The sequence below is a fragment of the Sapajus apella genome, unplaced genomic scaffold, assembly GCF_009761245.1.
Source record: "Sapajus apella isolate SASKATOON/1434 unplaced genomic scaffold, GSC_monkey_1.0 scaffold20, whole genome shotgun sequence".
Classification (NCBI taxonomy): Eukaryota; Metazoa; Chordata; class Mammalia; order Primates; family Cebidae; genus Sapajus; species Sapajus apella.
Window position 1 is genome coordinate 7,123,766 of NW_022436960.1, and position 22,330 is coordinate 7,146,095.

Below are 22,330 nucleotides of genomic sequence, written 5' to 3' on the forward strand. Positions count from 1 at the left end.
CACATCACTGCACTTCAACCTGGGTGACAGAGTGAGACTCTGTCTCAAAAAAAAAAAAAAAAGTAAAATGATGGTTATGAAGATGGTATAGCAACATGAACAAGGCTTATCAAGAAGGATTAAATGAAAAAGTAGAATATATTGCTTTACATAGCCTTGTCGCACCTGTGTAAATAAAATTAATGTATAGAAAAAGAATGGCTGGAAATAGGGTAGTCAGTAGCATTGTTTATGATATAGTGGAATTAGGTTTTCTTTACTTTTCCATGTTTATCTGAATTTTTATAAGCTGTGATTATAATTGTCTTCACAAAATTTTATCTGTTTATACGTTTGATAAATTAATTGAACTACCTAAAACATGTAGCCCAAACATTATAGGATATACTTTGAAAATAATCTGTTGAACATCACATTATATCACTTTTACTTAGATCTGGTGCCTGGGGTCTTTTCTAAGCAAATTAAGTTAAGTCAGATTTGCAAGAACTCCATTAGGAATTTTGGGGCCGTAGGACCAGGATCAGTTGGATACAACCTTAGTTAAAAAGAAAAGGAAAAAGATATTTTATTTTTCTACATATTTGCTTTTCTCTTAGTATTGAGTATTCACATCAAATTAGCATTATTTATTATTATTAATATTTTTGAAACAAAAATCTGTTGCCCAGGCTGCAGTGCAGTGCTATGATACCAGCTCACGTTAGCCTTGACTCACATGGCTCAAGCGATCCTCCTGCCTCAGCTTCCCAAGTAGCTGGGACTACATGTGTGTGCCACCACATCTGGTTGAGTTATTTTTGTCTCCCTATGTTGTCCAGGGTGGGCATTCTTTATTTGTTATTGTCATCAATTGCTAGTAATTTTTATTTCTGTGGGGTAGCCTCTATATTAGCTCCTAATTATATATGTAATCAGATGATGGTTTGATCTCTTGAGTTACTTTTCCTTGAGAGTTGTGGTTAATAATTAGCAAATCAAATAGGGAGAGTTAGAATAGATTTGTTAAAAATCGGTGTGGTGGCTCACACCTATAGTCCAAGCAACTCAGGAGGCTGAGGCAGGAGTATTGCTTGAGCCCAGGAGTTTGAGACCAGCATGGGTGACACAGCAAGACCCTATCTCAAAAAAACAAACACACACACACACACACAAAGTCTAGCATATGAAGGGAGTTTTCTAGTCATGGAGGTTAGAAATTCATTGAAGAAACTGAGGAATGTTAAAACCTAGAGTGGACTAAAGCTTTTTTAGTTTCAGTATATTTTAGAGAAAAAATAGAAATAGACTTCTACTTGAAAGGCATGTTCTTTGACCCTTTTATTATAAGATGGCTTTGGGTAAATGGAGCATACATCTTGGTCTCCTAGAGCCATTTGATGAGATCATACCCTTGGACTGGATAGGAGCTCAGGGTGAGTCATTTAGTGAATATTTATTTAGAACCTGTGATGTGCCAGCCTCTGGGTTTAATCCTAGAAGTACAAAGATGAGTTAGAGATTGTATTTGGCATAATTCATTTGATTTCACATTGAGTCTTTAAAGTCGTATATTGGTAGAAAAGTTTTTCAAACAGAATGTTGGACACTATAGTGATTTTCAACAATATTGAATTTTTTGGTTGGCTAATTTACACAGTATTCTTTATAAATTTATAGTAAGATAAATATTAATCTATAGTGCCTTTGTCTTCACGTTGGCTCAGTTTTTAATTTATTCAATGTTTTATATCAGAGTTTAACTTTTGCCAGTAGTTTTCACTTTTGCCAATAGTTGCTGCATTATAAAATTTTTTTACACTAAATTAATATGGAAGTGGTTAATTTGAATTGAATTTTAATGCAGAATACCAAATGGGGAAATCATGATTGTACAGATTGTAATGTTGAGTACTCTGTAATTTATGTTCATCTACTTAATATTTTGGCATATCTTTGATGTTTTGTGTTTTAGCACAAGGCTTTCACTGAAGTGTTTCTAGATGATTCACATAATCCTGCAAATTGCCGGATATCAGTACAAGTTGCTACACCAGCGTTAAACCTTTCTGTTCGCTTCCCAATACCTGATCTTCGATCTGATCAAGAAAGAGGACCGTGGTTTAAGAAGTCACTTCAGAAGGAGATCCTTCATTTAGCCTTCACAGATCTAGAATTTAAGACTGAATTTATAGGAGGATCAACCCCAGAACAAATTAAATTGGAACTTACCTTTAGAGAACTAGTTGGTAAGATTGAATGTGCCTGTAAAAGAACCACACTAGATACAAATAACTGCTACTGAAACATACATCACAAAAGTATCTGACAGCCCCAAAATATAAGCAAATTAAAGAATTATGTTAAAAAAATCAAGAGAATGTCTTTTTAGTCTTATATACAAATTATGTGATATAGGTTATTTTTAAAAAACTAAGGATGGGCTGGGCGCTGTGGCTCATGCCTGTAACTGCAGCACTTTGGGAGGCCACGGCAGGCAGATCACAAGACGAGTAGATTGAGACCATCCTGGCCAACATGGTGAAACTCTGTCTCTACTAAAAATACAGGAAATTAGCTGGGTGTGGTGGTGCGTGCCTATAATCCCAGCTACTTGGAAGGCTGAGGCAGGAGAATTGCTTGAACCTGGGAGGCGGAGGTTTCAGTGAGCCAAGATCATGCCTCTGTACTCCAGCCTGGCGAGACTCTGTCTCAAAAAAAACAAAAAACAAAACTAAAGATGATAATTCATTCACTTTCTTAAAATTCCTGTTGTCTTCAGGAGAGTATAGTACTTTAGCCTACATTTTTATTATCACCTCTCATTTATTTGTTGTAGGACTGATAATAGAACTTGTTGAGTGCCACTGTATGTTAGATATTATGCTAAGCACTTGATACACATTGTCTTATTTTTTTAGTCACCATAATCGCCATGTTTATTTTTCCAATTATTTTTATAATTTAATAGATGAGACAATCTGTGGACTTGGAAGTATCTTGCAAGATCATGTTGTAATCAATGGCAGAATGAAGATTTGAACCTAAGTCTGACAGTAGAGCTTGAGCTTTCAACCGTTATACTAACTAATCGCTAGGGACTTATTTGTAAAACTTGTTTTGATTTTTTCTGCATTACTTTGTTTTTGCTAGTAAATAAAGGGAATTTATGTAAACTTTAAAGTGAACCAAGTCAATGAAGACCTCAGAAAACCTTTTATCCTGTGGTTCCTAAACCACCTGCCTCTGCCACAACACCCTTTCTCTGCAGCCACACTCCCTCCCCCTCATTAGAATAGGCTGCAAAAGTTTCCCTTCTGTTCTCTCAGTTTTACATATCGTTTGCCAATTATGACTTCATGAAAGGGCTTTCAGGTGCTGCGGGATTATCCCTTGTCTCCAATACTGAGAGACTCATTATTCTGGAGGAAAGCCATTCTTTATTTGTAAAATGGATTGAAAAAACATGCATAGAATTTTTTTTTTCTTTTTTTTTTTAAAGACAGGGTCTCACTTTGTCACCCATGCTGGAGTGCAGTGGCATGATCTTGGGTCACTGCAACCGCTGTCACCTGGGCTCAAGCAATTCTCGTGCCTCAGCTGGGCACCATCACACCTACCTAATTTTTGTATTTTTAGTAGGGACGGGATTTTGCCATGTTGGTTAGGCTGGTCTCAAACTCCTGACTTCAGGTGATCTGCCCATTTCAGCTTCCCAAAGTGCTGGGATTATAGGAGTGAGCCACTGCGCCTGGCCCGTACAGAATTATTTTGAACAGAGGTATTTCTTATAGTGTTTGGTACAAAACACCTAATTTAAGAAATGTAGTTACTTTTCTAATGTAGATTAACTATATAGACTTTATGAAGAAATAATTATTACTAGCACTTAGTGCTAAGTGCTGTATTACTATGTCATTATGGACTTTATGCTGTGTACATTGGTACTTAAGAATTTGAACACAAAACAATCCGTAATTTATTGGCTCATTCTGTCTACCACATGTGCACATGAAACCAGAACAATTGAAAAAGTGCTGTAGAATGTAAGGTTGCATTGTGTTCCTGATTGAGAGGAACTGTGCTCCTTTATCTCTTCTTTTAGTACTTGAGAAGACATGCATTTCAGTAAATCATCTTGTTTTTTTAGGATCATTCCAGGAAGAGAAAGGAGATCCATCTATTAAGTTTTTCCATGTGTCTAGTGGAGTAGATGGAGATACAACAACATCAGATGACTTTGACTGGCCACGGTAAGTAAGCAAATACGTAGGTTGAATAGGGTTTTCCTTTTAAAAATATATTCTTCTAAACCAACATTTTGGCTATTACATGTAGGCTAAAAATGTCCATCCATGATTCTTTTGTTCATAAGTGTGATGATTGGGTGTTCACATATATGTGTGAGATGTGTCACCCTTGAACCTTGTTGTGCCATTTTTCTGCCTACCTTATTTTAAGCCTCCTCTCCACTGTCCCTTAGACCTAGCCGATTCTTAGGACAGGTGTTGCTCATACACACTTGGTAGTGAGCATGAGTTTAGAGCACAAGTTTTCATCCTAAGAATTGGATCGACTTCAGTTAAGTAATTTAGAAGCACAATTTACCTTAGGGTATCTATCAGGAAAAAAGCCTGTGATCATTTACGAACCAAATCGCTCCACTACCTAGGGAGTAAGAGCTGTTGTAGTCGCAGCACTGCTGTTCTCTTTGAGGGTTCCATACCTCCTTATAACAATGGGTGGATATGGTAATCAAAGGAGAATGAAAAATCTGCGCTAGTGATGTTCTGTAGAAGCTTAGGAGAGGAATGGGATTACTCTGGAGTAAAAGCTCATTAGTTTTTATAGTCATAGGCTGCATTAACTCAGTGATCTTTAGGTTTTGTGGTTACAGAACAAAGACAGCACCAGCCCTTTATTACTGAAATTCCTGGAGGAAAAGATAACTTTGTTGTTAGGGTTTTGAAACTGTTCCCTAATCAATCTCTCCCTTTTCCCTTTGACCAACTGATATAATACGAGGTTGATGTAACATGAGGTTTCTTAGGTAGACAAGTATTTTATTATAGCAGAACAGACTGTATGTGAGAGGATTTGGTTTAGTGGTAACTAGAATCCTTAGGTAAAGTTCGCTGACTTTTAATGAAATTTAAAAATAACTTTTTTGCCCCCAAAAGATCAGACCTTCAGTTAGCCAAGTATAAAATGTTAATGTCTTTCTGTTACTTACTTGCTTCAGTTCCGCACTTTCAGGCTTACAACATGTTCATAAGTGGGTTACCTTAGACATAGTTAGATTTTGTAGAGAAGTTTAGTTCTATCATTAAGATTTAATCAGTGGTGTCTGTATTAGTTTGCACAAAAGTTAAAGTTTCACTGTTTACACTTAGATCCTGGTCTTTTAAAAATTGTCTTTGCTATCAGAATTGTACTGAAAATAAATCCACCAGCCATGCATTCCATTTTGGAGAGAATTGCAGCTGAGGAAGAAGAGGAGAATGATGGTCACTACCAGGAGGAAGAGGAAGGAGGTGCTCATTCCCTGAAAGATGTTTGTGATCTAAGAAGACCAGCTCCATCTCCTTTTTCTTCTCGTAGAGTAATGTTTGAAAATGAACAGGTAAGATTAAAGTGTGAACAAGCTACAAAGAAATAATACTGTTTTTCTGTTATTCTTTGTTATTCTCTGACATAGAGCAATGCTTTTAATTTTTAATTTTTTTAAAAAAGCTTCATTTACTGTTTTTGCTATGTCTTAAACTCCAACATTGAATAATAACTATTTTTTTTTGGTGTGTATTTTCACCAGTTAAATGTTACCTGCTTATTTATTTCTCACATACCAAGCCCTACCAATAGGCTAAAAAGATGCTACTACTATTTTAAACATAAAATGGTTATTTGATGCCTTTGTTTTTGCACTAAACTATTATGTTTTAGATGGTGATGCCAGGAGACCCTGTAGAAATGACAGAGTTTCAGGATAAAGCAATCAGCAATTCTCACTATGTGCTGGAACTTACGTTACCAAATATTTATATAACACTACCTAATAAGAGCTTTTATGAGAAGCTTTATAATAGGTGAGTTTATGCACATTTAGTTAAATCGTTGGAATCAGACTAATTGCCTCCCTGTTTTTCCTCTTTACCCTTTCCTTTCCTTGCCTTAATATTATTTGCCATCTCTGTGTACTTTGTGTGGTGTTGATGGTGACTGTTGGTGTTGTTGGAACTATTGCCATTATGATGTGCTATTGTCACAGCAGAGTTTCCTAATTAGTGTGCTGCTGGGTGTGTGAAATATTTATTTCCTTAGCCTTCAGGCTGGCTGGTTGCCCTCTGTCAGCTTACTGCAGGGTATGAATCAAATATGATTTTTTCTACATGTGCAGTGACATGAAGAGTTAGGAGATACTAATACAGAGGGCTAGCCAATGCTGGAGTAGAATCAGAACCCCAGTCATTGTACAAGAAGCATCTTTTCCTCAACATTCAAAAAGATATCTTGTTGGAATTCAAAACTCTGTGAACGGGTACAAAATTTAAATTTATTATATTTAGATATCCCTCAATATTTATGCCAGGCAGATATTTTGATATAAATGGAATTCTAGATCATAGACTCTGAAGGCCTTGAACAATTCACCTAGCCTCCATAAGACTCGGCATCCTCATCTGTAAAATGGAGATGATTCTGGCACTCACCTATAAGGGTTGTGTGGAGGATTAAATGATATAACAAGTGTATGGCATATCATAAGCACTTAATTGTTGTCTATTATCATTCATACCCACTGAAGGGATTTCTCTTTGGCATACCTGAAAGATTGTCATGTGGGTTTCTAGAAAAAGAAGTCCTTAGTGTTTGTCATCACTGGCTTCCTATATGTAGACAAGTTATTCCAGTTTCCATTAGTCTTCAGAAACTTCAGACTGTTGTTTCTGCTGTAGGTTTACTTGGTATCAGATACCCCTGGCTCTTTATTCCTTGAATGTTAGTAATAAACCGTGGGTCTTCTCACTGGGTGCCATTGACTTTTGCTCTTAGAATCATAATCAATCAAGTTCTGGGAAGGATTCTAGCATTCACATTACTTCAGTGGTCTTGAAAATGAGATTCAGACGACAGTCCATTAGGGTATAGGAAGAAAATGTTAGCACTTATGTTTAAGTTAAAAAATAATCTTTTAAAATTTCTATTTTTATATTTGTTTTATAATGTACATTATAAATAGCACATAATTTATATTAAACTAACATTAGAGAAGTTTCAGATTGTTTTTAAATGTTGGGGTTTGTTTATACCAGATCTACAGTTTGGAAATGACTGATCTCTAGGCCTCTCCTCCTATTTCATAGTTCAGGGGTGTTTGTGAAGAGCTAATGTATGTGCAAGGCTGAGCTTGAGGGAAATGCAATGACTCTTTCAAGGCCTAGCCCAGAGATCAGAAAGACTTGACCCATTTCTTTTTCTTCATTGACTGAGCAGATTGCTTTTGATTAAATCAGGACATCAAGAACAGTAATGCATACCTTAATCATTCCCTTTGTAAACGTATATTTATTTACCACTTCATTTTTAAATATAGGACAAGGCCTTTTCCTCAAGTATGAGCCACTGATTGGAATTTTATGTTGTCTTTTGTTTCCTTTTCCTTTTTTTAATCCTGCATGTAGCATCTGACTATTTTGTCTTTTTCTTTTTCTTTCTTTCTTTTTTTGTTTTTTACGTAAAGTATACCCAGAAGGCATTGTCTAGAGTTTTTAGTTCTATTTTCTTTAAAGTGGAGTGAAAAAATTTTTTTCAAAGATATGTGAGTGGAGAATCTTTGTAGGTTTTTAAGATTTTTTTTCACCCCAGTCTGCATTAATTAAAACAGTTTTTATTTAAAGCAACTTATAGTAACTAATACAAGCAGATTTGAGGGCAGACATGTATTTCATATACTCCCCAAATTGGTCTTTGGGGAGTATTTGAAATATATAACTCTACTGATAAGAATGGTTCTCAGCTCTGCTAGAGAGATGTCTACCAGCAGCAAGCAGTTAGCATGTTGGGGGCTTCCACTGTTCTGGTAATTGGGGATAATTGGGTAGCTGACTGCTTAAGTCAGGGAGTATGTGTTAGAATATGTATTAGAGTATGTAACTGTTAATCTGGGTAGTTGGTTTAATGGGTTGCTTAAGAGAGTTTCTATTCTATTGAATGCCTTCCACTAACCACTCTCTGGTCTCTCAGGTCTCTGGAATTGCATAAATACTGAAGTGCTCCCTCACTCTCTGGGACCATATAAATCTATAAACGTCCTCAGGGTTTGCATCCTTTGCCCCTTATTCAACTGTGTATTTTCAAATTAATACTATTTAAACAATTTCCAAACATTCTCAGAGAAGATTTGTAATATGGTACAAGGAAATCCCCCTGCCCCAACCATTTGAGAGTAAGTGGCTGACCTGAGTCCCCTCAATGTTGAGTACTTGAACGCGTATTTCCCACATACAAGGACATTCTATGTTAACTGGCAATTCAGCTCTCAGAAGCAGGAAGCTAAACTGAATACATACTACCATATAGTTCTCATACCCCATTCAACTTTTACTAAATAATGTAAATACTATCCATTTATCTTTTTTTTTTTTCCTGAGCAGGAGTTAATAACCAACTCTGCCTTTATATATTTAAAATGTTGGTTTACTCCTTTAATGCCTTGGTCAACAGGCTCTTTTTAGCAATATGGTTTTAGGTACAGGAGAATTTTTTCTGTGTTGAAATTTGTTTAAAATAGAATATTAAAAAGAATTCTAACTGCTTTCATTAAATATGTATTGAGCATCTATTTTGTTTCAGCCTTGTAGACTAGACACAAAATCCTGGTGATATGTCCTTAAGCATCTTAAGCATTGTTTTCTTTCTTGATATTATAAGCACCATCCAATATCTGATAGTACTAATGATGTCAGGACTGTGTTTAGACCAAAATATAAATAAGGAGAACATAATGAGTGGGTGGGATTATAATCTTGAGAGTCACAATACTCAGTCTTGGTGTATACCTTCTAAGGCTTCAGAAGCTCAGGAATTGGCCTGGCAGTGGCTTCTCACAGAGTGGGTCAGGGCTGCCTCACCACTTCGTACCTCAACTGGTATTCAGCCCTTATGATGAGTCTGGGCTTTGGCAGTCCTTTTGTGTGAGTCATGCACTGTCCCTTCCTCACCAGCTGTCAAGTGTCATGTGACAGCCACTGTGCTAGGCACATGTAGCGATGATAGATACAAATCCCTCTCTTGGGCGGCTTGCAGTCTAGAAAGGGGAAACGAGGAAATTTAGCAAGTTGCTGTAGGTGCTGTGGCTGAAGTGGATGTGTGTGAAGGATATGCTGTGGGCCCAGATCTTACAAAGGGCTTCCTAGAAGACACTGTGAAGTTTGAGTTTTCTTGAAACTTCGAGGGTGGGTGAGGGGAGGAGGCTAGAACAGAGGGGCGTCTGAGCAGTGACAGGTAGGGTAGCTCTTTGAAAAAGTAGGATATGGTGACAGCCTAGGTATGACATATGCCTTCCCACTGGTTGCCAGTATCGATTGGGCTAATCTAGCTAGTCCTAAGGGTTTTCCCCTCCTTATTTTGTGCTCCATATGCATTTTTCATTTTATAAAGTCTTACCAGTGAAGCTGTGCTTTCTGTTGATGAGAGAAAAAGCAGGTATCTCTAGGGAAAGAACTGAATTGATCCCACAGATAAATACTTGCCTTAAAAAAGAAAAAAGAACGGAATTGGGAGCTGGATATAATCCACATAATCTGGACTCTCATTCCCATTTTCCTACTAATTAGCCATGTGACCTTGGGAAGATCACATAACCCTTATGAGACAGTTTCTTCAAGTGTAAAGTGAGAAAAATGATTCTGTCCTGGTCGTCCCACAGGACTGAGGGGAAGGTCAGTGAGATGATGCAGGATCAGTTCCAGTTTACAAAGTGCTCTCATATAGGTGAACTGTCTTCCTTTTTTGTTCTTCGTGTGTGATTTTTATGAGCTCCTGTCTCTAAGGTATATTTTGAAGTATGCTATGAATTTGTAATTTGATGTATATAACACAGGTAAAATTAGGCAAGTATCTAGTTAGGTATCTAATTGTGCAGATTCCTTTGTCAGCTGCCCTGCATTATAGCCATATCAGTTATTTTTTTCATTGAAGGAATGCAGTTGTTATTATTGTTGTTTTTCCATACTCTTGTAGGATCTGATTTCCATTTCGCCATGTAAAAAGTTATTGTTCATGTGATCTTTTAAAGGATTTTTGTTTTTAGTTTGCCTTCTGTTGAACTAGGAGTTATGTGCTTATTTTTCAACTTTTGTCTTTATAGGATCTTTAATGACTTGCTACTGTGGGAACCAACAGCTCCTTCTCCAGTGGAGACATTCGAAAATATTTCCTATGGCATTGGGCTTTCAGTAGCCAGTCAGCTCATTAATATTTTCAACAAAGATAGTTTTAGTCCATTTAAATCCGCGGTTCACTATGGTAATATATTTTAATTTGTTTTGATTTAAAATGCATAGTTTATCAGTTAACAAAGTAGTAACGTTTCAATTGTGGATTTAAAAATCTTTATTTTTCATTGTAACTATATTTTGTAATTTCTTTTAGTCATTCATAAAATATTTCCTCATTTCTATCTGTGTATTGAGAATATCATTGTCACTTAAGTATGTTATCTTTAGAAGGATAGTGTGCACATCATTTGAAATTCAGGGCTAAAGAGAACAACAGAAAATATATTTCTTTTTTTTTGACTCCCCCTTTATAAAATCCAGAAAAGCAGAAAATATATTTCTATGTTCACACCATACTTATAAAACTAAGCAGGTTATAAATATAAAATATTTTTGTGATCATTTTTAAGTTGCTGTTTTATCTTAATAGACTATTGGAATTGTGTAATTGTATGTTTATTTCTCATAGATGAGGAAAGTGGATCTGAGGAGGAGACTTTGCAATATTTTTCCACTGTTGATCCCAACTATCGTTCCCGTAGGAAAAAAAAACTAGACTCTCAGAACAAGAATTCACAGAGTTTTCTCTCAGTTCTTCTGAATATTAATCATGGATTAATGGCAGTGTTCACAGATGTGAAGGTGAGGTTTACAAATCCAAAGTGTTTTTTCAAATGTGTCTTATTTTAAATAATTCTATGATATACATCCAGTGATTGAAGTATTTAATATTTTGAGGTTGTTTTAGGGACTGATGACCAGTGTTCTGGGGCAAACCATGACGACAGCAACTTTGGGGATTTAGCTTTCGTTACAGATCAAACTTTGTATGGCCCTCCCTTTGGAAAACAGGTGCTAATTCTGCTTCTGGGGTGACAATTGGCAATTAATCTATTATACAGGAGAACAAAGTACAGAGATTCATCTGATAGAAGAGGTTCCACATAGCGTTTAAGTTATCCAGTTTTATTTTTTACCATGATATCAAATGTTCAAGGATTAGATTGCTTTGCTGCAGTGCGGGAGATTTTCCTAAGCTGAATCAAGAAAGAGCATCTCAAGGAACATGCTTGCTTTTCTGCTTTTAAATAATAACTTCTGTGTTTTTCTGATCTTTTTACTAGCAAGAAAATGGAGATCTGTTGGAAAACAAACATGGTGAATTCTGGTTAGAGTTCAATAGCGGTTCATTGTTTTGCGTGACAAAATATGAAGGTTTTGATGACAAGCACTACATTTGTCTTCATTCTAGCAGCTTCAGTCTATACCACAAAGGTAGGAAAAAAGTGTGACTTGGCTACTTCTCTTTAGACATGTTTAAATTTCTTGTTTAACAAAGAAAGTCTATTGAGAACAGAACTTTGATACTAGAAATTATTTTCTGTGGAGGGTTCCGATTCTGCTGTCAAAAGTAGTATTTACAAATTAGAAGTAAACTTCAGGTTCTTTTTTTGCAGTAGCTTTGTTGAGATATAATTCATACACCATACTCATTTAAAGTGTACCTTTCAATAGTTTTTAGTATTTCACGAAAGTTGTGCAACCATCACCAGAGTCAATTTTAAAACATGTTTATTACTCCATGAAGAAACTTCATACACTTTAGTGATAACCTTCCACCTCCTTCCACTCTCTTCTTCTTGTAAACACACTTATCCACACTCTGTTTCTATGGATTTGCATATTCAGAAGTTTCTTATAAATGGAATAGTACAATATTTGGCCCTTTTAACTGGCTTCTTTCATTTGACACACTTTATCAAGGTTCATTCAAGTTGTATCCATACTCCATTCCTTTTATTGCCAAATAATATTCCATTGTAAAGATATATCATCTCTTATGTATCCATTTATCTATCAATGGGACTTTAAGTTCTTTATTGTCCCTTAAGGAATATTTCCTTTCGGTTCCAGATATAGAAGTTACCAGTTTTTGAGCAGTGACCTGAGTTTACCTTGTTTCATAGACATGAAATGTTTGTGATATTTTCCTATTTAATTTTCCTAGCATTTCAGAATACATTTTTCTTTTTTAAGTTGTGCACTGTTAGTCATACTAACAGTAGCAAAAAGGAGTGGATTATTAATGCCATAATGCCATGTTGGTTTTTGTCATTATGCCTTCTTAGGCAATAGTGGAAACACATGGATTTTTGTTTTGAGTCATGTAAGTTGATTAGCTAATTTCAAGTAATCATTCTGTTACTATTTTTACCTCAATGTGGATCTCTAGGCATAGTGGATGGAGTGATTCTTCCTACAGAAACACGACTGCCCAGCTCAACCCGCCCACACTGGTTGGAACCTACTATTTATTCCTCTGAAGAAGATGGCCTCAGTAGAACTTCTTCAGATGGAGTTGGAGGAGACAGTTTGAATATGCTCTCTGTTGCTGTTAAAATACTGTCTGATAAATCAGAGTCCAATACAAAGGTTTGCGTTTTGTACTTTTATGCCATTAAGTACTTGCTGTTGATTTGATTCTTGCTAAAAATAATTGCGTAAAAGACAACACATTTATTTTCTTGGAAAAACTTTTGAGTTACAGGATTACATAGGTGGTAAATGTTGTTCTTTGTATTGTTCTGTATAGGAATTTCTCATTGCTGTAGGACTGAAAGGAGCCACTCTTCAGCATAGAATGCTTCCTTCTGGGCTTAGCTGGCATGAGCAGGTAAGAGAGCTGTTATGTATGTATCAGTTTATTTAAAAATGTGTATTGACATCTAATATACATACTGAAAAGTGTACAACTCATAAATGTTCAGCTCAGTGAATTATCATCAAGTGAACACTACTATGTTACCATCTTTTAGGTTAAGAAATAAAACAGTATTATCACCTCAGAATGTAATTGGCTTTTTACCTTAAGTGTGGTCCTCAAAATCTCTCAGTGACAGGGTTATCTTTTAAGTCATTAAAGGAAGGCAAAGGACCCTGTATCCCAGGACCTGTAGAGTGCCTGGCATAGAGGAGCAGTGAATGGTATGTTGAATTGCTTTTATAATCAGAAGTTCTTTAAGTGAGCTATTTCCATATAATTCCCTAGGCCAATAATATGATGTTGCTTTAAAGCATTTTATCAGGATTTCTGTCATTAATTTCCAGTTGAACAACTTTTTATGTTAATAGAATACAATTGGTTATTTTTCAGTGGAAACTTTGAGTAAGAAGTTAGCTTTTCCTTATGTGAGAATGAAAACTAGTGTGCTATAATTCCTTCTCATGTTTCTTGTAAAGGGGACTTAATTGTGCTGGGAAAATAATAAATTATTTAAAAACCTGAAGGTTTTCAAAATGCTTTTCTCATGAAAGCATTTAGAAAACATGAGGATATTTGTCTGACTTTCTGTCTATGTGGTAAGAGTAAAGAAGTGGTTAGTGTGAATAACCAGCTGGAAGGGAGACATTTAGCATAACCTCTTTATTTGTTTGGATTGGATATATGAGAGAATAGATGTTGGTGAGAGGGACTGTTTTTTAGGCTGAGCTATATATAAATTAAGGAAAAAGAGCTTCCTTTAGCAGTGACTTAGAAAGAAAACCAATCCCTGTCCACACAATGAGTTATATAAGAAGCCATATTGATAGTTTTAAGCAGTCTTCAGCAAATTTATTTTTTCCAAGAATTGTTCCAAGCCAAAAAATGTGAAATCATATTATGCATACATTGTTATTAGTTTCATAAGGTACGATTTTCTAAGATTTCTATAGCATTGCAATTGTTGGATAGGCTTCTTCATTTCAAATTCGAGTTTTACAAAATACTTTAAAAACTTTAGTTTTATTATATAAGGTGAATAGCGTTTTGATATACCTAGTAAAAGGATTATTATAGTCAAAGAAATGAATGTATCCATCAGCATCCATTACATTCTTTTCTGATGCAAGTACTTTTTGAAATTAATTCCTTCAAAATGATGATTTTTTTTTTCCTTTTACTATTATGATTTGCCAGTTAAATAATTTTTTTGTGAGATATTGTGGTTTACATTGGTATTAAGGATATTATATGAAACCTTTTTTTTTCTTCTAAAGCAGGGCATTTTAATTTTTTGTGATTATAGATATTATACTTCTTGAATATTGCTGATGAACCTGTTTTGGGATATAATCCTCCAACTTCATTTACAACTTTTCATGTTCATCTTTGGAGCTGTGCACTTGATTATAGGTAAGTTCACAAATGGAACAAAATAAAGTTTCATTATTTAAAATATATACTAAATTTTCAAAAAAAATACATAATTCAATGGAGTTAAAGTTCAAATTGTTGTTGTTTTTAATAGAGTTTCTGGTGCCGTATCAAATCGATATTCTTTTGTTTCTCTTTGGCATTAGACCCCTTTATTTGCCAATCCGATCTCTTCTTACTGTGGAAACATTCAGTGTTTCCAGTAGCGTTGCGTTGGATAAATCTTCTTCTACTCTCAGGTACCTGTGTAAACATCATTGTATACTAAACATACCTGTTCAAAACATACTACCAGTTGATATTTACCTAAACCATTGTATTAAAGCCTTAATCTTTTGTTAAAATAGACATTTTTTTGCTAATAGTCATAACCTTTTACCCAAGTTACTCAGTTTTTCTCAGGTGGCATATTTCATCTACCTATTTATTATTGCATTTCATTTTTAGAGAAGAATTTAATTCCGGAGATTCTTAGTTTGCTTTTAAAAACATAGGGTAAACTTCCCCTAATACCTGATAAACTCTATACTTTTTATTTAATTTTTTTATTTTTTAGAAACATGGTCCTGCTCTGTGGGCCAGGCTGGAGTGCAGTGGCATGATCACAGCTTACTACAGGTTTCAACTCTTAAACTCAAGTGATCTTCTGCCCTCACCCTACTGAGTAGCTAGGACTATAGACATATGCCACTATCCCTGGCTGATTTTTAAATTTCTTTTGTAGAGAAGGAGGTTCTTGCTGTATTGCCCAGGCTAGTTGAGAACTCCTGGCCTCAGGTGGTCCTCCTGCCTTGGCCTCCCATACTGCTGGGATTACAGTTGTGAGCCACTACATCCGGCCCACTTTATCTTTATACTGTAGTTTAAATCTTGTAAATTTGGGCATCTCTTTAAAAACTGCCAGAAATTTAGAATTAGTTGAGTAGATGATTTAATCTAATTCTTTATACCATTTAAATATTCTTAGCATTCCCAGTGAGTTTTTAAAAAATGTTAGATGACAATTATAAGTGAGAAACTGCCTATGACTTCGACAATGTTCATACCAGAAAGAATGATGCAATTAGGCTTATAGTGATTATGGCGTATGATAACTCAAAGCTTAGTTTCTCAGATGTTGGTTTTATCTTTCTTGCCTCAGAATAATCTTGGATGAAGCTGCTTTACATCTGTCTGACAAATGCAATACTGTTACTATAAATCTGAATAGAGGTAAGAGTTAAAAAAAAATGGAGTAGATGAATGCTGCTTTATTTTCATGTGTGAATATTTTGAAGCATTTTAACTCTGGGATAAGCTAATGAACTAAGAATCTTATTAAAGATAAAGAATAAAGGGTCTTTATATAGTAATTGTGTGGTATATATTCAGAGCTTAGTTTTTCAGATATATTGGTTTTTCACTTTGAAATTGTAATATTCTTGTAATGCTAATTACATGCATCAAATTACTGTATATACTGCATATTTTTATTTAAGATAATTTTTGTTTCTAACAAAGAATAAAGGGAATTTTGGGAATTTTAGGAATTTTATAGGATAAAACTATATTTTCATAGCATTGTAATTATTTTTAGTGCTCTCTGCAATGAATTTCAAAGGAATGCTAGTTGTATTAGGTGTTGGTTGACATTTTTGAAAGCTGTATTGAGACATTTTCTTAATTTAAAAAATTTTAGATTATGTTCGTGTGATGGATATGGGGCTTTTGGAGTTAACCATAACTGCAGTGAAGTCTGATTCTGATGGAGAGCAAGTAAGTTTTTAAAATAAACAAACATTTTAAGTTCTATTTTTTAAGAGATAAAAAAATTGAGTTTAATATTCTTCCACATGCCTAATTTTGGTCAGAAATAGAGTAAATATATTAAAAATTTATTTATTTAAATACTTTTTTACGTGGTGAGACAGATGATCATATATCTTATTTAACGTAAATCTATGCAAAAAAGAAACTTTTGTCTCTTGTTTGGAAAACGTTTTCATTATTTTTTTCTGTGTCTCGTCCAGACTGAGCCCCGCTTTGAGTTACACTGTTCCAGTGATGTTATCCATATCAGAACGTGCTCAGACTCTTGTGCTGCATTAATGAATCTCATTCAGTACATTGCAAGCTATGGTGACTTGCAGACACCTAACAAGGCAGAAATGAAGCCTGGAGCCTTTCAAAGAAGGTCTAAGGTACAGTCAGCAATGTTATTCCTTCAGTCCCTGCCATGTCGTGACATGTTTACATTATTGAGGTCTTCACGACAGCCATAAGGTAGAAAAGAAACTTTGAAAGTCATTCATCTGTTCTTTACCTTCAGAATAATGGGGTTGGGAAAGGTGATTTCACGGGCCTTTTTGGAAGACTATTCGATTGTTTCGAAATTCATTGTTTCCATTAATCTTCTTAACAAACATAATACTTTTTTTCCCTAGATTTAAGTTATTTTCATCTGTCCTAAGGGAAGAAAGAAAACATTTATCATGTAAAAGCTTTTTCTATGCAAGTTGTATGTAAAAATGCTATGAAAAGCTGGCAGGTATTGTTATCAGAAGACTTTTTTTTTTTCTTAGACAGAGTCTTACTCTGTCACCCAGGCTGCAGTGCAGTGGCGTGATCTCAGCTCACTGCAACCTCCACCTCCTGGGTTCAGGCAATTCTCCTGCCATAGCCTCCTGAGTAGTTGGGACTACAGGCGTGCACTGCCTCGCCCGGCTAACTTTTTGTATTTTTAATAGAGACAGAGTTTCACCATGTTAGCCAGGATGGCCTCAAACTCTTGACATCATGATCTGACTGCCTCGGCCTCCCGAAGTGCTGGGATTACAGGCGTGAGCCACCACACCCAGCCCCAGAAGACTTATTTATATCATCATATTTTCCCTGTTTCTTACCTCTAAGACAATCCAGTTTTTTTTTTTTTTTTAATTTATTTTTTTTCCCCATTTATTTATTTTATTGCATTTTAGGTTTTGGGGTACATGTGAAGAACATGCAAAATTGTTGCATAGGTACACACGTGGCAGTGTGATTTGCTGCCTTCCTCCCCATCACCTACATCTGGCATTTCTCCCCTTGCTATCTCTCCCCAGCTCCCCACCCCCCACCGTCCCTCCCCTGTTTCTCCCCAACTGACCCCAGTGTGTAGTGCTCCCCTCCCTGTGTCCATGTGTTCTCATTGTTCAACACCCGCCTATGAGTGAGAACATGTGGTGTTTGATCTTCTGCTCTTCTGTCAGTTTGCTGAGAATGATGGTTTCCAGGTTCATCCATGTCCCTACAAAGGACCCAAACTCATCGTTTTTGATGGCTGCATAATATTCCATGGTGTATATGTGCCACATTTTCCCTATCCAGTCTATCGTCGATGGGCATTTGGGTTGGTTCCAGGTCTTTGCTATTGTAAACAGTGCTGCAATGAACATTCGTGTGCGCGTGTCCTTATAGTAGAACGATTTGTAATCCTTTGGATATATACCCAGTAATGGGATTGCTGGGTCAAATGGAATTTCTATTTCTAGGTCCTTGAGGAATCGCCACGCTGTCTTCCACAATGGTTGAACTAATTTACACTCCCACCAACAGTGCAAAAGTGTTCCTATTTCTCCACATCCTCTCCAGCATCTGTTATCTCCAGATTTTTTAATGATCGCCATTCTAACTGGCGTGAGATGGTATCTCAATGTTGTTTTGATTTGCATTTCTCTGATGACCAGTGATGATGAACATTTTTTCATATGTTTGTTGGCCTCATGTATGTCTTCTTTTGTAAAGTGTCTGTTCATATCCTTTGCCCACTTTTGAATGGGCTTGTTAGTTTTTTTCTTGTAAATCTGTTTTAGTTCTTTGTAAATTCTGGATATCAGCCCTTTGTCAGATGGGTAAACTGCAAAAATTTTTTCCCATTCTGTTGGTTGCTGATTCACTCTAATGACTGTTTCTTTTGCCATGCAGAAGCTGTGGAGTTTGATTAGGTCCCATTTGTCTGTTTTGGCTTTTGTTGTCAATGCTTTTGGTGTTTTGGTCATGAAGTCCTTGCCTACACCTATGTCCTGAATGGTTTTGCCTAGATTTTCTTCTAGGGTTTTTATGGTGTTAGGTCTTATGTTTAAGTCTTTAATCCATCTGGAGTTAATTTTAGTGTAAGGTGTCAGGAAGGGGTCCAGTTTCTGCTTTCTGCACATGGCTAGCCAGTTTTCCCAACACCATTTATTAAACAGGGAATCCTTTCCCCATTGCTTGTTTTTGTCTGGTTTGTCAAAAATCAGATGGTTGTAGATATGTTGTGTTGCCTCCGAGACCTCTGTTCTGTTCCATTGGTCTATATCTCTGTTTTGGTACCAGTACCATGCTGTTTTGATTACTGTAGCCTTGTAGTATAGTTTGAAGTCCGGTAGTGTGATGCCTCCCGCTTTGTTCTTATTGCTTAGAATTGACTTGGCTATGTGGGCTCTCTTTTGGTTCTATATGAAGTTTAAAGTGATTTTTTCCAGTTCTGTGAAGAAGGTCATTGGTAGCTTGATGGGGATAGCATTGAATCTGTAAATTACTTAGGGCAATATGGCCATTTTCACGATATTGATTCTTCCTTACCATGAACATGGAATGTTTCTCCTTCTGTTTGTGTCCTCTCTTATTTCGTTGAGCAGTGGCTTGTAGTTCTCCTTGAAGAGGTCCTTTACGTTTCTTGTTAGTTGTATTCCTAGGTATTTTATTCTCTTTGTGGCAATTGTGAATGGAAGTTTGTTCTTGATTTGGCTCTCTTTAATTCTGTTATTGGTGTATAGGAATGCATGTGATTTTTGCCATTGATTTTGTATCCTGAGACTTTGCTGAACTTGCTTATCAGTTTCAAGAGATTTGGGGCTGAGACGATGGGGTCTTCTAGATATACAATCATGTTGTCTGCAAATAGAGACAATTTGACTTCCTCCTTTCCTATTTGAATGCCTTTTATTTCTTTTTCTTGCCTGATTGCTCTGGCTAGAACTTCTAATACTATATTGAATAGCAGTGGTGAGAGAAGGCATCCTTGTCTGGTGCCACATTTCAAGGGGAATGCTTCCAGTTTTTGCCCATTCAGTATGATATTGGCTGTTGGTTTGTCATAAATAGCTTTTATTATTTTGAGATACGTTCCATCAATACCTAGCTTATTGAGTGTTTTTAGCATAAAGGGCTGTTGAATTTTGTCAAAGGCCTTCTCTGCATCAATTGAGATAATCATGTGGTTTTTGTCTTTGGTTCTGTTTATGTGTTGAATTACGTTTATAGACTTGCGTATGTTGAACCAGCCTTGCATCCCCGGGATGAAGCCTACTTGATCATGGTGGATAAGCTTTTTGATGTGCTGTTGCAATCAGCTTGTCAGTATTTTATTGAAGATTTCTGCATCTATGTTCATCATGGATATTGGCCTGAAGTTTTCTTTTCTTGTTGAGTCTCTGCCGGGTTTTGGAATCAGGATGATGTTGGTCTCATAAAATGATTTGGGAAGGATATTCCCTCTTTTTGTATTGTTTGGAATAGTTTCAGAAGGAATGGTACCAGCTCCTCTTTGTATGTCTGGTAGAATTCGGCTGTGAACCCATCTGGACCTGGGCTTTTTTTGGGTGGTAAGCTCTTAATTGCTGCCTCAACTTCAGACCTTGTTATGGGTCTGTTCAGGGTTTCGGCTTCTTCCTGGTTTAGGCTTGGGAGGAGGCAAGTGTCCAGGAATTTATCCATTTCTTCCAGGTTTATTAGTTTACGTGCATAGAGTTGTTTGTAATAATCTCTGATGATGGTTTGAATTTCTGTGGAATCTGTGGTGATATCCCCTTTATCGTTTTTTATTGCATCAATTTGGTTATTCTCTCTTTTCTTTTTTATTAATCTGGCTAGTGGTCTGTCTATTTTGTTGATCTTTTCAAAAATCCAGCTCCTGGATTTATTGATTTTTTGAAGGGTTTTTTGTGTCCCTATCTCCTTCAGTTCTGCTCTGATCTTAGCTTTTCTTGTCTTCTGCTAGACTTTGAGGTTTTTTGATCTTGCTCCGCTAGCTCTTTCAGTTTTGATGATAGGGTGTCAATTTTTTATCTTTCCTTTCTTCTCATGTGGGCACTTATTGCTGTATGTTTTCCTCTAGAGACTGCTTTAATTGTGTCCCAGAGATTCTGGTATGTTGTGTCTTCATTCTCGTTGGTTTCGAAGAACATCTTTATTTCTGTCTTCATTTCATTGTTTATCCAGTCAACATTCAAGAGCAAGTTGTTCAGTTTCCATGAAGCTGTGCGGTTCTGGGTTAGTTTTTGAATTCTGAGTTCTAACTTGATTGCACTGTCGTCTGAGAGACTGTTTGTTATGATTTCCGTTCTTTTGCATTTGCCGAGGAGTGATTTGCTCCCAATTATGTGGTCAATTTTAGAGTAGGTGTGATGTGGTGCTGAGAAGAATGTATATTCTGTGGATTTGGGGTGGAGAGTTCTGTAAATGTCTATTAGGTTTGCTTGGTCCAGGTCTGAGTTCAAGTCCTGGATATCCTTGTTAATTTTCTGTCTGGTTGATCTGTCTAATATTGACAGTGGAGTGTTAAAGTCTCCCACTATTATTGTGTGGGAGTCTAAGTCTCTTTGTAAGTCATTAAGAACTTGCCTTATGTATCTGGGTGCTCCTGTATTGGGTGCGTATATATTTAGGATCGTTAGCTCTTCTTGTTGCATTGATCCTTTTACCATTATATAATGTCATTCTTTGTCTCTTTTGATATTTGTTGCTTTAAAGTCTATTTTATCAGAGATGAGAATTGCAACTCCTGCTTTTTTTTGCTCTCCATTTGCTTGGTAAATCTTCCTCCATCCCTTTATTTTGAGCCTTTGTGTATCCTTGCATGTGAGATGGGTTTCCTGGATACAGCACACCGATGGGTTTTGGCTTTTTATCCAGTTTGCCAGTCTGTGTCTTTTGATTGGGGCATTTAGTCCATTTACATTTAGGGTTAATATTGTTATGTGCGAATTTGATACTGCCATTTTGGTGCTAGCTGGGTGTTTTGCCCTTTAGTTGAGCTGGTACTTGTTGTTCCTTTATATGTGTAGAGCCTCTTTCAGGGGCTCTCGTAGAGCTGGCCTGGTGGTGACGAAATCTCTGAGCACTTGCATGTTCCCAAAGGATTTTATTTTTCCTTCACTTATGAAGCTTAGTTTGGCTGGATAGGAGATTCTGGGTTGAAAGTTCTTTTCTTTAAGGATGTTGAATATTGGCCACCACTCTCTTCTGGCTTGTAGGGTTTCTGCTGAGAGATCTGCTGTGAGTCTGATGGGCTTCCCTTTGTGGGTAACCCGACCTTTGTCTCTGGCTGCCCTTAGTATTTTCTCCTTCATTTCAACCCTGGTGAATCTGACGATTATGTGCCTTGGGGTTGCTCTTCTTGACAAATATCTTTGTGGTGTTCTCTGTATTTCCTGGACTTGAATGTTTGCCTGCCTTGCTAGGTTGGGGAAGTTTTCCTGGATAATATCCTGAAGAGTATTTTCCAGCTTGGATTCATTCTCTTCGTCGCATTCAGGTACGCCTATCAAACGTAGATTAGGTCTTTTCACATAGTCCCACATTTCTTGGAGATTTTGTTCATTCCTTTTTACCCTTTTTTCTCCAGTCTTGCCTTCCCATTTTATTTCATGGAGTTGAT

The 22,330-nt window shown here is 36.3% G+C and overlaps 1 protein-coding gene and 1 pseudogene across 2 annotated transcripts in view; both read left to right on the plus strand.

The window, feature by feature from the left end:
* Positions 1–22,330, plus strand: part of ATG2B (autophagy related 2B) — a 91,599-nt gene that overhangs the window by 37,429 nt on the left and 31,840 nt on the right. For both annotated transcript variants that reach the window (XM_032287485.1, XM_032287486.1), the window contains exons 15-28: positions 1,955–2,228; positions 4,130–4,232; positions 5,407–5,602; positions 5,923–6,065; positions 10,349–10,506; positions 10,948–11,120; positions 11,603–11,753; positions 12,712–12,911; positions 13,072–13,152; positions 14,546–14,652; positions 14,820–14,912; positions 15,815–15,885; positions 16,352–16,428; positions 16,683–16,853. In XM_032287485.1, the coding sequence (XP_032143376.1) occupies positions 1,955–2,228; positions 4,130–4,232; positions 5,407–5,602; positions 5,923–6,065; positions 10,349–10,506; positions 10,948–11,120; positions 11,603–11,753; positions 12,712–12,911; positions 13,072–13,152; positions 14,546–14,652; positions 14,820–14,912; positions 15,815–15,885; positions 16,352–16,428; positions 16,683–16,853 (1,998 nt within the window). The remainder of the gene's footprint in view (positions 1–1,954; positions 2,229–4,129; positions 4,233–5,406; positions 5,603–5,922; positions 6,066–10,348; positions 10,507–10,947; positions 11,121–11,602; positions 11,754–12,711; positions 12,912–13,071; positions 13,153–14,545; positions 14,653–14,819; positions 14,913–15,814; positions 15,886–16,351; positions 16,429–16,682; positions 16,854–22,330) is intronic.
* Positions 4,338–4,435, plus strand: LOC116558112 (annotated as a pseudogene).